The sequence below is a fragment of the Salvia miltiorrhiza genome, chromosome 6 (genome assembly GCF_028751815.1).
Source record: "Salvia miltiorrhiza cultivar Shanhuang (shh) chromosome 6, IMPLAD_Smil_shh, whole genome shotgun sequence".
Lineage (NCBI taxonomy): Eukaryota > Viridiplantae > Streptophyta > Magnoliopsida > Lamiales > Lamiaceae > Salvia > Salvia miltiorrhiza.
The window spans coordinates 43,265,913-43,280,502 of NC_080392.1; the positions used below are offsets into that span (position 1 = coordinate 43,265,913).

The 14,590-nt window shown below is 41.5% G+C and overlaps 1 protein-coding gene and 1 long non-coding RNA gene across 2 annotated transcripts; one reads left to right on the top strand and one right to left on the bottom strand.

Annotated features, from left to right (window-relative positions):
- The first annotated feature begins 8,953 nt into the window (after positions 1 to 8,953).
- LOC130989785 (uncharacterized) lies at positions 8,954 to 9,977 on the top strand. Its single transcript, XR_009090749.1, has 2 exons — positions 8,954 to 9,415; positions 9,641 to 9,977. It is a non-coding gene; the product is annotated as an uncharacterized LOC130989785 (long non-coding RNA).
- A 630-nt stretch (positions 9,978 to 10,607) lies between these two features.
- On the bottom strand, positions 10,608 to 13,669 carry LOC130989773 (receptor-like protein kinase FERONIA). Its single transcript, XM_057913874.1, has one exon. It carries the CDS (start codon positions 13,438 to 13,440, stop codon positions 10,786 to 10,788), a length of 2,655 nt encoding a protein of 884 aa, XP_057769857.1. The 5' UTR covers positions 13,441 to 13,669; the 3' UTR covers positions 10,608 to 10,785.
- Between the last annotated feature and the right edge of the window lie 921 nt (positions 13,670 to 14,590).

Genomic DNA, 14,590 nt, shown 5'->3' on the forward strand with positions numbered 1-14,590 from the left:
CACTTTATTATTAAAACACTTAAAACATTAATCTACAATTCTCCTACTTTATCACTTTATTATTAAACACTTAAAACATTAATCTACAACTTTTTAAATCCCGTGCCGAAAAGCAAATGTAGCGTCTTGGCCGGGACGGAGGGAGTATTTTTTTTCTAATTAAAAATCTAATTTTGATATCATAAATTAATAATTGTCGAAATAATCTCGAAAATATGTTGTGAAATATCGATCTATAAAAACAATTAAAAGTTTCAAAAACTTTTTCTAGATTAATAGAAATTTTGAAAGAAAAAATATGTAGATATTTGGGGGAAATTTTAACTAGATAATAACGATCATTAGATAAAAAATATTTTATCAAGATCTTGATCATTCATGTGATATATCTCCAACTATAAAATGAATTTATCTTAATTTTAAGGCTACTATATTGATTAGAGCTATTTTAAGGCTACTATATTGATTCCAGCTGGAAAAGCATTGCTACCCAAAGAAAGAAGTTGGAAGTAGAAATTAGGCCTTCTAATATCGAATGGTGGAAACCTGCACCAGATGAAGTTCTCGAACCAAAGCCAGAGTTATTACTTTCAGGCGCTGAAGATGGCGCAATTCGAATTTGGAGACGCGATAATTCTGCTCAACTTTTTCAAATGAGGACGTTTGAAGGCACTCCTGGTAGTATATGCAAAATTGTCGAATGGTGGGGCCCAATCATTTTTCTATAACCCACTTTAATCCCACCGCTGAAAGCTCATTTAATACCACTTTAATCCCACAGCTGAAAGTTCATTTAATACGAGATGTATTAATACTCACGTTAAGGAGAACGTGAAACTCCCAAACAAACTCTCACGATCACGCAAGAATCAGTTCACAACCAAAATATTCATAACCTGCTACCAAAACGAAACCCTAGTCTAACGTTTGAAGGCCCTCCTGGTAGTATATGCAAAATTGTCGAATGGTGGGGCCCAATCATTTTTCTGTAACCCACTTCAATCCCACCGCTGAAAGCTCATTTAATACCACTTTAATCCCACCGCTGAAAGTTCATTTAATACGAGATGTATTAATACTCACGTTAAGGAGAACGTGAAACTCCCAAACAAACTCTCACGATCACGCAAGAATCAGTTCACAACCAAAATATTCATAACCTGCTACCAAAACGAAACCTTAGTCTAATTTAAAGACATGAGCGATGCAACAAGGAAGGAAATAATTACGGAGCCCTAATGCTATGGGCCGTTATTAAAACGGGCTGGTTTCTTGATGGCGCGACGTGTACGGCGTTGGGCCAGGCTTGGTTCTTCAGCTTCATGAATATCCTCCTGATGGGCTTCGTCTTCAACAGAGCCAAGCTTCATGAATATCCTCCCGATGGACTTCGTCTTCAACAGAGCGCTCTTCCTCAGTTGGGCTAGTAGCGGTTGGAACCGTATCACCATTCTTGATGGGGATGATGGATTCTTGATTGGGATGATGCAAGAGAATTTTGCCATTATTTGGGACCGCGAATTTCATCAATGCATAAGTTGTTCATCATGGCATCCACTTGGTTCTTATATTGCCCTTGCTACTGAAAACCATACGTTGAGATCTGTAGATCTCTGGGCTTCATCAAAGGCCAGTTCCAGAATGTATCAGTTTTTCAAGCACATGACGCAGAGATCACGATGCTGCAATGACATCCAATAGCTGATGTGTTGTTCTCCTCCAGCGCTGAAGAATGTGTTCAAATAATATAGGGTCACTCTGAGTCAGTATGCAATTGGAGACATGATGGCCTGCGGTAGTGAAGATCATACGATTTTGATCTGGGCTTTCGCCATTTTGGGGAGCGACCAGATAGAGCTCCTTGGACTTGTGTACGCACTTTACGTTAATAACTCATAAATTGTATATTATATATTGTAACTCACATATATTCTCAATTATATTATTAAAAAATATCATCAATTTATAACCGTGCGTCGCACGGGAGTAAAACTAGTAAATATAAAGAGATAGTTGCATATTACGTGTTAGTTATTCTGTTTTTTCGAGTTTTTGCGGGCTCTGAATTTGCTCTGCCACTGCATTTTCTAAAATCTGACTCCCCACTTCGTCACTGCGTCTTCCGAAATCTGCTCTCAATGAATGATAATACTCGCGGGCGAATAGACTGCCACAACCTTTCACAGATGAAAGGGCAGGAATGGGTGGTCATTACTCGACGAGAGATGTTTTGGCCTTTGATAATTTCATTAGGGCAAATGATCTTGTGGAAATTAGATTGCAAGGCAGAAGCTTCACGTGGTATCAACCTAATGGACAATGTAAGACGAAATTGGACCGATTCCTGGTTAATGAAAAGTGGCTGGATACGTGGCCAAACTCTAAGGTGAAAGGTTTACAACGAACAATTTCGGACCATTGTCCGATTTTGATGGAAACTAAGGCGGTGGATTGGGGTCCCAAACCTTTCCGTTTCATCAATGCGTGGACGAGTCATCCTGATTTTGTGAAGGTGGTGAAGGAGTCATGGAGGAGAAGTGGCATTTGTTACACGTCTTTCAATAAGCCTCTTTATTTGTTACTTTCTTTGCCACATGTAACTTTTCTATTTGTTCTTATGTTTACTCCTTGTGCTATGATCCTCTTTTCATTCTTCTAGCTATTTCCTTTCTTCATCTACACGATGTTTCTACTTCTACTCTTTCAACATGAAGCAAGTAGTACGTACATTAGTTTTTCTTCTTTGTTTAGACTTGCCTATGCGTGTTGCAATGGATGGTAGTAAAGTCAGTGTTAGTATATTTCTTGTCGATTTTTTCCCTTGTTCAAGAATGGCGACAAAATAGATATTCCTAAAGATTAATTGAAATGGCTTTTTCACGGATGAGGAAATCATCATAATCGTGAAAGCACAAACCTGTTGGGAAATTAGTTCCCCATCCAAACTTGGTAGAAGCAAGAAATAAGAATAAAACTAGACACAATTTAACAACACAAGAATTTAACGTGGAAACTCCAAATCTGGAGAAAAAACCACGACACACTGAAAAATTACTATATGATAAATTTCTACAATCACACAGTATTTCTCACCCTCTCGACTCACAACCGCTACACTCTTACAAGCCTTTGAAAACCTCTCACCCCTCTAAAACAAAGAGTAAGGAATTTCAAACTAGAAGTAATCACAAGACTAAAGGTAGTGATTGATGCTTTGGTTGTGTTGGGGATACTCTTTCAGGCTGCTATGCATGCTCAATTTATAGGCAAAGATCAAGCCTCCAAATGAATAGTTAAGTTGCAGATTGTTGAAATTGTTGGTAGCAAAGTTGGAATGTTGAGCTGCCCTTCTTTGACTAACAAACCCCCACTTTCATTTTTAACACAATTCCAACAATCTCCACCTTGTTAAAAATGAAAGAAAAAACACCATTGTCTTCACCGACAATTATGATTCTTATCACAAAGAACCATCATCCTCAAAAGAGAATAAACCTACTCCACCAAATAAGTAGAACACTTAGAATAAACCATTCTAAGAATTTTACTTCGGCACATGTCGAAAAAACCTTGCTGAAATTTTTGGTGCAACCTTCTAGCTTTTGGCCCTCCTAGAAGTCATCAGCCATCGACATACTTTTCACCACACACCTGCATCCATGCCAAAAACCATGCACATGTGGTCCAACTAACATCGTCACATCCTCTATCATGGCCATTGGACATGCCATAAGGATATTCATGTCCTCAAAGGACATCATCAAACACGATGTTAGCTGATTGTTCGGAGCTTTCTGCCGAATCCGCTCCACCTTGACAAGCTCCACCTGGACAGTTTCGCTTCGTATGGCCGGGTTTTCCGCACCTCCAACAAACAACGCCCTTGGAGTCTTTCTTTCTCCCTCTGCTAAAGGCCACCATTGCTGAATTTTCCGATGAAGTACGTCCTTCACTCATCAGCCTTCTTTCTTCCAAAAGAAGTTTGCCCGTGACTTCAGCAAAGACCAGAGTTTCCTTCCCATAAACTAATATTGGCTTCATGTGTTCATAGGAACGTGGAAGAGACAAGATGAGTCTCAACGCCTTATCCTCATCTTCAATTTTTGCTCCAATACTCTCCAGTTCAGAGATAATGCCATTGAGAATACTCAAGTGATCTGAAATCTTCACACCTTCATCCATCCGTAAGGTATGAAATTGTTCTTTCAAATACAACCGATTCGAGATGCCTTTTGCTTGGTACAGAGCTTCCAGCTTTTCCCAAAGCTCCTTCGCACTCGAAATCCCATGTACATTTGCAAGTACATTCTTGGCCAAGCAGAGACGAATTGTGCTTGCCGCCTTCAGATCCAGATCCTCCCAATCTTCATCACTCATACTGGACTTTGCGTCATCATCTGCACCGGGCTTTTTGACTGCACCCGGACTTCCTTTCAGGGCCTTGTGTAACCCAGATTGTATCAGCACATCCTTGACTTGCACTTGCCACAAGCCAAAATTTATTATTCCATCGAATTTCTCCACGTCGAACTTCATTTGGACTTGAAGTTGACTTGACGTACCGCTTCTCCACCAAAATGAACAGCCGTCTCGCAAGAGACACCCCGCCTGGATCTTTCTCAAGAAATCCTTTCTGATGTGGAAGATCAGACAATGCTGCAACCACAGAGCATACTTGGAATATCAAGAGACCTCAACCAGGCTCTGATACCAATTGTTGTGGGAAATTAGTTCCCCATCCAAACTTGGTAGAAGCAAGAAATAAGAATAAAACTAGACACAATTTAACAACACAAGAATTTAACATGGAAACTCCAAATCCGGAGAAAAAACCACGACACACTGAAAAATTACTATATGATAAATTTCTACAATCACACAGTATTTCTCACCCTCTCGACTCACAACCGCTACACTCTTACAAGCCTTTGAAAACCTCTCACCCCTCTAAAACAAAGAGTAAGGAATTTCAAACTAGAAGTAATCACAAGACTAAAGGTAGTGATTGATGCTTTGGTTGTGTTGGGGATACTCTTTCAGGCTGCTATGCATGCTCAATTTATAGGCAAAGATCAAGCCTCCAAATGAATAGTGTTGTATATATATGGCTGCATGCTTAGGAGTTGAGGTCTGTTTTGATATTATAAAGAGTAAATGGACTAAGTAGCAAAACAAGTCATATTTTATTCTTTCATACGTGGCTGTTATATGTTACTGTTTTATTGCTCAAGGATTGATCTGGTGCGTCTATCATCAACGGTCCAGATCATGAGTTAGATATATCATCTTCAACACTTAAAGCTGGGGTTAGCAGCTGTTCTTCATCATCAAGTCAGTTGAGAGAGAAGAGAGTTACTGAGAGAAATCTTTGTAGCAAGTTTCTTGAGTTTTAGATCCAATTGAGTGTTGGTGAGTTTGTGTGAATTGTAATCTCTTTCTCGTTTCAGAATCATCAATAATATTGGCTCACTCTCCCGTGGACGTAGGGATTCTTCCCGAACCACGTAAATCTCATTGTCGAATTTGTTTTTAATTTGGTTTTACAAATTGGCGCCGTCTGTGGGAATTTCTTCCTACGCTGATTGATCGAGATTTGGAAACGAATCCACGATGACGACAACGAGATTCGATGCGGAGAAATTCTCTGGGAAAAATGATTTCGTACTTTGGCGAATCAAAATGAAGGCGATGCTGATCCAGCAGGGGCTCGCCGATGCTCTGAAACCGCTGTCAAAGAAAGACGAAGAAGTGGACGGTAAATCCGCAGAGGCAACGGGGATCAAAAGGGCTGAGATGATGGAGAAAGCGCATAGTGCGGTTGTTCTCTGCCTCACAGATAAAGTTCTGCGTGAAGTAGCGAAAGAAACGACTGCTGCTGGTATCTTGGAGAAATTAGAGAGTTTGTATATGACGAAATCACTAGCTAATCGTCTATACATGAAGCAGCGCCTATATTCATACAAGATCGTTGAAGATAGGGGGATTGCAGAGCAGCTCGATGAATTCAATAAGTCTATTGATGACTTAGAGAACATCGACGTCCAAATAGAAGATGAAGATAAGGCGATAATGCTCTTGAATGCGCTACCAAAGAGCTACGATCAACTTAAAGATGCTATGCTTTATGGGCGTGAAAATTCTATTACGCTTGAGGAGGTTCAGAATGCTCTTAAGGCAAAGCAGTTGCAAAAGCAAATCAATGGCGGTTCTATGGATCCAGCAGGAGAAAGCTTGAACGTAAAGAAGTTCAAGTTAAAGAAATCAAAGAAACAAGAAAACCAGCCCAAGAAACAAGCTCCTCAACCGAAAGGAAAAGATGGAGATCAGAAGGAGACAAGAAAGTGTCATTGGTGCCACAAACCAGGACATTTAATGAAGGACTGCTATTCTTTCAAGAAGAAACAATCTAAAGAAGGCCAGAAATTTGACTCAACAGATGTTGCAGAGGATCTTGACCAAGCTGAAATGCTGAATGTCATGGAAGGAAGAAGTGGTAATACAAGGATCAAGGTGGAGCAAGGGCAGAATCAGGACTTATCAGAACTTGAGAGCAGCAGCACTCAGACAGAAGAGAGATCAGATGAGAGAAATGAAGAGACCGATTCTGATGAACTCGCAGATTATAAACTTGCCAGAGATAGACAGAGGAGGGTCATTAAACCACCAACCAGATTTGGAGAGTCAGATATGATTCATTATTGTTTGTGCATTGCTGAGGACATTGAACATTCTGAACCAGCAACCTATGAAGAAGCTATAGCTGGGAAAGAAAAGGGAAAATGGTTCATTGCCATGAAAGAAGAGATTGAATCTTTATTGAGAAACAAGACTTGGGTATTAGTTGAGAGATCTTATCAGAAAGCTGTAGGATGTAAATGGATTTTTAAGAAGAAAATTGAAGCAACTGATAATGATAGTGTCAGGTTTAAAGCCAGGCTGGTTGCCAAGGGTTTTACTCAAAAGGAAGGGATTGACTTCAATGAAGTCTTCTCCCCGGTTGTGAAACACACTTCTATTAGGATTTTATTAGCTCTTGTTGCTCAGTTTGATTGGGAACTGGAACAACTAGATGTTAAAACAGCTTTCCTACATGGTGAGTTAGAGGAGACAATTTATATGGAGCAACCTAAAGGCTTTATAAAACCTGGAGATGAAAACAAAGTTTGCTTACTCAAGAAGAGTTTATATGGTTTAAAGCAAAGTAGCAGGCAGTGGTATAGAAAATTTGATGCACACATGCAGAAATTCGGTTTTGACAAGTCAAATCATGATAGTTGTGTGTATATCAAAAGAAGGAATGGCGTGGCCCTTGTTTATCTACTCTTATACGTTGATGATATGTTATTAGCTGGTCCAGAGAAGTCTGAAATTGAATTGGTCAAAACTGAACTGAGGTCTAGTTTTGATATGAAGGACCTAGGGAGTGCCAAAAGGATTTTGGGCATGGATATTAAAAGGAACAGACAGAACAGGGAGCTATGGTTAGTACAAAGTGATTATCTGGTAAAGATTTTAAAGAAGTACAGGATGATAAACACAAAAGAGGTTTCTACACCATTAGCTCAACACTTCAACCTCAAAGCAGACCAGAAGCCAAAGTCTGAAGCAGAAAAAGAAGAAATGAGGAAGATACCATATTCCAATATAGTTGGAAGCATTATGTACATGATGGTGTGTACAAGACCTGATGTGGCTCATGCTATGAGTGTAGTGAGCAGGTACATATCTGAACCTGGAAAAGAGCATTGGTTGGCTGTGAAATGGATACTTAGATATCTAAGAGGAACTGTTAATCATGGGATTATGTTCAAAGGAAGTACTAATACAGAAGAAAATCCATTGATAGGATATTGCGATGCAGGCTATGGTGCAAATGTTGATACAAGGAAATCCCAATCAGGTTACATTTTCAACTTATTTGGTTCTGCAATCAGTTGGAAATCAAGCTTGCAATCTGTTGTTGCTTTATCAACAACAGAATCAGAATATATTGCATTAACTGAGGCAGTGAAAGAAAGTAAATGGCTTAAGGGAATTCTGGAGGATTTTGGCATAAAGCAGGATACTGTGGTGATTAATTGTGATAGTCAATCTGCATTGCATTTAGCAAAACATCAAGTGTTTCATGAGAGGAGCAAACACATAGATGTAAAACTTCATTTTGTAAGAGATGAAGTTGAGAAAGGTACAGTTGTTCTCAAGAAGGTATCAACAGAGCATAATGCAGCAGACATGCTCACAAAATCTCTTCCAACTGATAAGTTTAGATATTGCTTACAGTTGGTTAATGTTCTTGCTCATTAAAGTGATAGGAAGCCCTGTGATGGGGCAGTTTGGAGAGGAAGCTTGTTACTATTATTGCTGAGCATTTGCCAAGGTGGAGATTTGTTGTATATATATGGCTGCATGCTTAGGAGTTGAGGTCTGTTTTGATATTATAAAGAGTAAATGGACTAAGTAGCAAAACAAGTCATATTTTATTCTTTCATACGTGGCTGTTATATGTTACTGTTTTATTGCTCAAGGATTGATCTGGTGCGTCTATCATCAACGGTCCAGATCATGAGTTAGATATATCATCTTCAACACTTAAAGCTGGGGTTAGCAGCTGTTCTTCATCATCAAGTCAGTTGAGAGAGAAGAGAGTTACTGAGAGAAATCTTTGTAGCAAGTTTCTTGAGTTTTAGATCCAATTGAGTGTTGGTGAGTTTGTGTGAATTGTAATCTCTTTCTCGTTTCAGAATCATCAATAATATTGGCTCACTCTCCCGTGGACGTAGGGATTCTTCCCGAACCACGTAAATCTCATTGTCGAATTTGTTTTTAATTTGGTTTTACAAATAGTTAAGTTGCAGATTGTTGAAATTGTTGGTAGCAAAGTTGGAATGTTGAGCTGCCCTTCTTTGACTAACAAATCCCCACTTTCATTTTTAACACAATTCCAACAAAACCCTCTAATTGCAAAGTCTTGATGTGGTTAAGAGGGTTTTCTTGCTTGGCTCTGGTTCAAATGTTTAATGTTTATTAAGTGGTGTTGCTTGCTAGCAACAACTTAATGGGGATGATCGATCAATGTAGATTGATTTCTCCTATAAAATAGAAAGTAATATAGAGACCACAATCTTTAAAATTACTTTTTCTTTCATCAAATATTAATAATAATAATAATAAAAAACATGATTGTATTTTTTTTCTTTCATCAAATAGAAAACAAATGTGCAGTGGTGAGAAAACAAATCTGTATTTTTACTTGAAGAGAAGAAGGGGAATAGAACAAATACTCAGCTCTTCTAGTTTAAATGCAAGTATCTTAGGTCAGTTTAATCACATAATTGTTCTTCTGTATGAAAATCTAATTTCTGATCATTAAGCAACAATGAGAATGCTATTCTTCAAGCCAACGCGTTATCTGACGGTAGGTATCTATGGTGTTTTCCATACTCTTTTACTGCATTTCTATATCTGCACATGTGGATTTGTTAGTTATACCTCTTGAATTTGATAGATAGAAGAAACACAATGAGGATCATCCTCTTCATTACTTGAAATGAGTTGCTCTTTACTATGAGAAAAGTTCATGACATTTCACAGTTAGTCATTCATGGGAACTCGTTTTCAACTTGTATTTTGTTTCTGGCAGCTATTTAGATCATGATACTGAATCTTCCAACACTGCTCCGAGTAAAAGCATGGAGCACTTTGTTCAAGCTTGTTCAGGGCTATTTGCAGGCGCGGTTGCATTTCAACCCCGTTGGATACTCTGAAAACGCGATTGCAGGTACAACAACTTGAATCCATTCTAGGCTAATGTTTTCGTGCTTCAATGGTAGGGCATGGTAAGAAATCCACCATAAGGGAAGTGACTCGAAATTTGATTGCGGAAGATGGATTGGCCGGATTTTACAGAGGATTCGGTGATAGATGTTTGAGCACATCAGCCTGGGGAACTTCATTGGTTATGTGCTATGCAGTTCTAAGTTACTTCCATTTTGCATATTTATGATTACTGCTTTTAATCTGTTATTTGCAGTTTTTTGATTTCTTAGTTATCCGACATGGATTGATGGATGTTTTCTGAAAAAACGCAGAGCGAGTATGTCGCAAGACTGAAGATTGATGGAGGTAGCTACCACTTCTCAGTAACCGACACAAAATTCTTTGTTAGAGATACAAGAGATGTTGTAAAATTCTTTGTTAGAGATACAAGAGATGTTGTTATGTCTTGAGATCTGTAATCTATAACTCTAGCCGCATAATAAAATCTGTTCTCCTTTCTGTCCGTGGATGCTTTTTTACGTTTTTTGTTTTGATTGTGCTCTTTAATCCTATTCTGTCACAACAAAAGAGATGTTTACTCTTATGCATTAACCAAATACGTTGTTCTGCATATATTATTCTTTACTTGACTAAGAGAGTCATGATTCAACCTCCATTATTGAAAACTCTCTTTCTCTGAATAGGACTTGGGCCCGTTTGCATAATTTTCCAGTCAAGCTTTTTTGTTTTTATATTTCTTGCGTTTAAAAAGGGGTTCTTGGATATTTTTCTCGTATCTTTGGCAGCATCTGCTCACTTATTCCATCGCACAAAATTAAAAAGCATGTGGATTTATATAAATATTGCTATTTAGTGTAGTGGGAGTCAATTAATTCGACAAAAAATTGACAGGAAAACCTTTTATGTGGGCCACGTGATTTAATTGGCTAACTACCTTATCACTATACTCAAGATTAAAGTAAAAAAAAAAAAAAAAACATACAACGGTAAAAACGGAAAATCACGGCCTCAACGGCCTAACGGGTTGATGATCTCCGAGAAGACATCTCCCGACTTGAGCTTTTCGCTGCTGCTGCTGGTCGAGAAATCGCTGCTCTTCGATCTCGAAAACGTGTCGTCGTAGTCCGTCGTCGTGTTGGACGCGCCGATCCCCATGCCCAGCAACGGCAACGACGGGTTCACGGCGCCGTTGCCGTTGCCGTCGCCATAGGCTGCAGCGCCGTCTCTGCTCTCCGCCGATACTTGGAGCTGCAAAGCGAACTCCAGTTTCCAAACGATGTCGTTCATGGATGGCCGATCAATCCCGTTGTCTCTGAGGCATGCGACGGCTATCTCTGCAAAATTGCTCAAGCATTCGGGCGCGATCTGATCCTTGAGATTGGGATCGATGATCTGATCGAGTTTCCCTTTCCTGTAGCAAAGCTTAGCCCAGTCTCCTAAATTCACTTGCTCTTTTGGTAGGGCTGTGTTTATCACCGCCCTCGCGCATAGAACTTCGAACAGCACCACCCCGAATGAGTAGACGTCGGATTTCAGCGTGAGCTGCTGCCGGCGCCAGTACTCGGGGTCGACGTAGCCGAAGCTGCCTTTGACGACGGTGCTGACGTGTGTCTGGCCGCCTGCGGCGGGGCCGACTTTGGAGAGGCCGAAGTCGGACACCTTGGCCACCCATTTGTCGTCGAGGAGGATGTTGGTGGACTTGACGTCGCGGTGGATGATGGCGTGCTTGGCGCCGGTGTGGAGGTAGTCGAGCCCCTTGGCGGCGCCGAGGCAGATTTGGAGGCGCTGCTTCCACAACAACGGTGAGTTAGCGTCGTCGGAGGTGTGGATGATGTGGTCGCGGAGGGTGCCGTGGGCCATGTAGTCGTAGACGAGGATCATCTCGCCGTCGTCGTCGCAGTAGCCGATGAGGGAGACCAGGTGGAGGTGGCGGAGCTTGGAGAGCATCTCGATCTCTGTGAGGAACTCGCGGGCGCCTTGGCTGGAGTTGGGGTTGAGCCTCTTGATCGCGACGGTTGTGGCGGCGTTGTCGATGAGGCCTTTGTAGACGTTGCCGAAGCCTCCCTTTCCGATGACGAAGTTGTCGTCGAAGTTGCGGGTGGCGGTTCTGATCTCGTCGATGGAGAAGTATCGGCAGAGATCGGAAGGCAGGGAGATGCCCGATCCGCTAGTTCTGGCGGTGGACCTCGACCCCGTCGAGAGAGGCACCCACGATGACTTGGTGACGCTCGTCGCCGAGTCCTTCATTCTCCGCCGCCGCCGGAAGATCAAGAAAATCACGGCGGCGAGAACTGCAGCAACACCGATCGCACTTCCTGTCACCGCGTAGATAACAGAAGATCCTCCACTATTTTTCTTCGGCGGCAGCGGCGCAGCCGGCGGCGAAGAAACCATGGTGAGTTCAGGGTTGGCGGCTGCGAAACTCCCTTTGGTATCATTGAGTTTGAAAATTTCTAATCCATTTAGCAAAGCGCTAATAAGCCTTGGTTCCACCGAAAGCAAAGGAACCAACGATAGGCGCAGGTCTTGCTTTCCACGATCTCCGTCGTCAGGAACCCATATTATGTAGTCTCTGAAGACGGGAATATCAGGGCCACCGGCGAAGACGATGACGTCAATTTGAATATCCGCCGTCTGATTATTGATGATTATCGAAAACGCTCTATCGTTTGGCACCGTAGCTTCCTGCAGAAATTCACAAAAGTGGAAGCGAAGCAGATAGCAGAATCCCGAATCAACCGGAAATCCCCACTCCAAGCTTTTGCTGATGTTGGTCATGAAACGAGCAGATGTGTACACTCTCGGCGGAGCAGTATACCGCGGCGTTTGGGCGGTGTACTTGATCACAACTCCCTCGTCATGCTTCTTCCACCCAACATCGGCGAAGGATATGTAGTCATCGTCAGGATTCCAGCCGCGGAACATGCCGCGCGTGGGCCCACTGTCGTCTTCGATAGCGACCCTCGCGCCGCCGACGTTCAGCCTGTAGAGATTCTCCAAAGCCGTGTCGGAGTTGAGATAATACACCTGGTCGACAAATTTGATCACCACGTCGTTTCCCTTGAAATAGAGTTTATCAGGGATCGACACGATCTCGATTCCGTTGATGAAAGCGGAGGACTTTGGATTCGGGGTGAAGGTTAAATCGAGCCTCTGCGTTGCTCCGATGTTAACGATGAATTCCTTCATAAAAGCAGGTCGTGATAAGCTCGGGGAATGAAGGAAAGCGCTGAAGTTTCTCAACAGGGTGAAGGAATTCGCAGTGAGAGAGAAAAGAGATTGAGTAGCGTTGACGTCGGAGTAGGCGTTGGGGTAGAAGTAAAGGCGGAGGAATTTCTGGCCTGTGGTGAGCGGAAAAGTGTATGTGAAAGGGGAATGGAAGAGACGAGCAGTCCGGTAAGGGACTGGAAAAACCGAAGGGTCCATAGTGGAAGCTTCGGAAGCTGAAGATATGGAGGCGGCGTTTGATGGCATGTATCTTGAACGGGCATCGCCGTCCCAACTCCGGTGGCTGGTGTCGTTTGCGATTGCCGACGCGCCGCAGTTGAGGAGGATTAAGTCCGTGGCGGTGTAGGCCGGCGGCGTGGAGGCGCTGCTGATTTGGGCTGTTGAAAATATAGAGGTGAGCAAGAGCAGGTGAAGAGAAAGAGCGTGGGACATCATCGTTGTAGTGAGTAAGGGCCTTGTTTAGCAGATTTGAGGCAATTAAATTGAAGTGTGTGGAAATTGAAAAGATAAACAAGTGCTGCCAAAGACTTGGGATGAAGTCAATGGCGTTATAGTTATATGAATCATGTCTTTCGGGTAACTTTAGTGTGGCCCACCAAGACGACCATTGTAGAAGACTTTAGTAATCGGCTCGGCAGTTCAGGATCTCGAATCAAAACCATTTTTTTTAGTACTATATTTTGAAGTGTTTGTCTTGAATCAAATATACACAATGTTTTTACATTTTATTTAGGTCGTAAATAGTTAAAATCTAATACTCTCTATCTCATTATTTATGATTTGTATTCCTTTTTGGATGTCCCATGTAAGATCTCTTTTCTTTTAGAGCTATAAGCCCCCTCGGCTCGTAATAGCGGCGCGAAGGCCTTGATTTTATTTTTCCTTCCTTGCACGGTGCAAAATTTTGCTGTTGCGAGTAAAATTTTCTCTGTAATTTATGGAATTTCTAGAAAATCTTCTTTGCAATTTCTGAATTTTCTTGCGTTGTGCTTGGACTGCTCGGTTATGGTATAATTGAATTACTATCTTTTTCCTGAATTAGATTCTTGATTATGTGATGCAGCGTAGCGTCACGCAGAGAATAGGGAAAACCCTAGATTTTCATTCATAAACTTTTCTGTCTTGCATCATACGTAAAACTCATACTTATAGTAAAAAATAAAAGGCCAAGCCCACAAGTCTTGAACTATAAACTAAATACTTAATGAAAAAAGCCCATAAGAATTATTGAAAATAAATAATGAAATCACTTATTTGCTTCCAACTTCAATAAACGACCATGTTTTTCCATGAATGCACAAACAGCTTCATCTCCATCATTCCCGTCCAGTTCAAAACGATTCGACCTCGAATCGCTTGGAGCTTCATCTCCAGAAGAGTTGTCGCCTGCAAAAGGGATGAGATGCTTGACGTTGAAAACATCCGAAGTACGAAGATGGCTCGGCAAACGAAGGCGATATGCATTTGGGTTAATTTTCTCCAGAATCTCCAAAGGACCAATCTTGCGGGATGCAAGCTTGTTATATTCATGGGCAGAGAAGCGGTCCTTGGTTAAGATAGCCCATACAAAGTCACCTTCCTCAAA